Here is a 1,082-nt window from a genome sequence, read left to right on the forward strand (position 1 = left end):
CTTCTCGTGTCTTCACCTAAATACTGTGAGGAAACTCATGGTAATTAATTACGAAACTTGATACATTCTTGTGTGTGTGTACGTTTTGGAGTACGTATGTGTGTGTGTATGTGTATGTGTCTGTATATCTGTATGTGTATGTTTGTGTCTGCATCTATCTATCATATCTACATTTGAAACTGTGTATGGAGTCAGCCTCCAGCACATCACCCCCTAATGCATTCCATTTGTCAACCACTCTGACACTAAAAAAGTTCTTTTATAACGTTTCTGTGGCTCATCTGGGTACTCAGTCTCCACCTGTGTCCCCTTGTTCAGTGTTCCACCCGTGCTAAAGAGTTTGTCCACCCCTGTCAATTCCTCTGATAATTTTGTAGGTGGTGATCATGTCTCCACAAATGGTGCCCGGATTGTGATGATGGTTACGCTGATGGTGGTTGTGAGTAGATAAGACGGTTAAGGAAGTGAGGAAGACAGTGTAAAGATGCTCAGATGTGATGGTGAAGATAGTGAGTAGTGGAAGATGGCTACAGTGATTGAGATATTATACGTAAGGCTTAAATGGAACACAACTCAATATACGACCATAAACTCTTGACCCCTGAGAGATTCGAACACGGTCCGTCAGTGTGCCACAGCAGTCGAGTACTATAACCACTCAGCCAGCGATTGTCAAAAGTGCTTTGGAAGTTGAGAGACCTACACATACACCCCCACACTTTTGACAATCGCTGGCTGCGTGATTGTCGTACTGGACTCCCCCTGGTTGCCAGGGTTCGAATCCTTCACGGGTGAAGAGTTTACGGATGTATATGTATGTATACATATTGGCTTTTGCGCACGTGTGGGGGTCTCATGCGCCTCGGATTCGTAGTCCTGAGGTTCCGAGTTCGATCCCCGGTGGAGGCGGAGACAAATAGGCAGAGTTTCTTTCACCCTGATGCCCCCTGTTTCTTTTACGCCTGCAGCCGTAAAGGGGAGAGAAGCACACGACGAGGTCCTCCTCGAAGAGGTCGTCCTCGAAGAGGTCGTCCTCGAAGAGGTCCTCCTCGAAGAGGTCGTCTTCGAAGAGGTCGTCCTCC

At 47.0% G+C, this 1,082-nt stretch overlaps 1 protein-coding gene across 1 annotated transcript in view; it reads right to left on the reverse strand.

Annotated features, from left to right (window-relative positions):
* Positions 1-853: 853 nt before the first annotated feature.
* The window catches only part of LOC123752575 (ice nucleation protein-like), a 69,730-nt gene continuing 69,501 nt past the window's right edge, over positions 854-1,082 (reverse strand). Inside the window, exon 4 of the mRNA XM_069310071.1 lies at positions 854-1,082. This exon is cut by the window's right edge and continues 53 nt beyond it. Coding sequence (XP_069166172.1) covers positions 854-1,082 — 229 coding nt within the window.

The sequence above is a fragment of the Procambarus clarkii genome, chromosome 6, assembly GCF_040958095.1.
Source record: "Procambarus clarkii isolate CNS0578487 chromosome 6, FALCON_Pclarkii_2.0, whole genome shotgun sequence".
Lineage (NCBI taxonomy): Eukaryota > Metazoa > Arthropoda > Malacostraca > Decapoda > Cambaridae > Procambarus > Procambarus clarkii.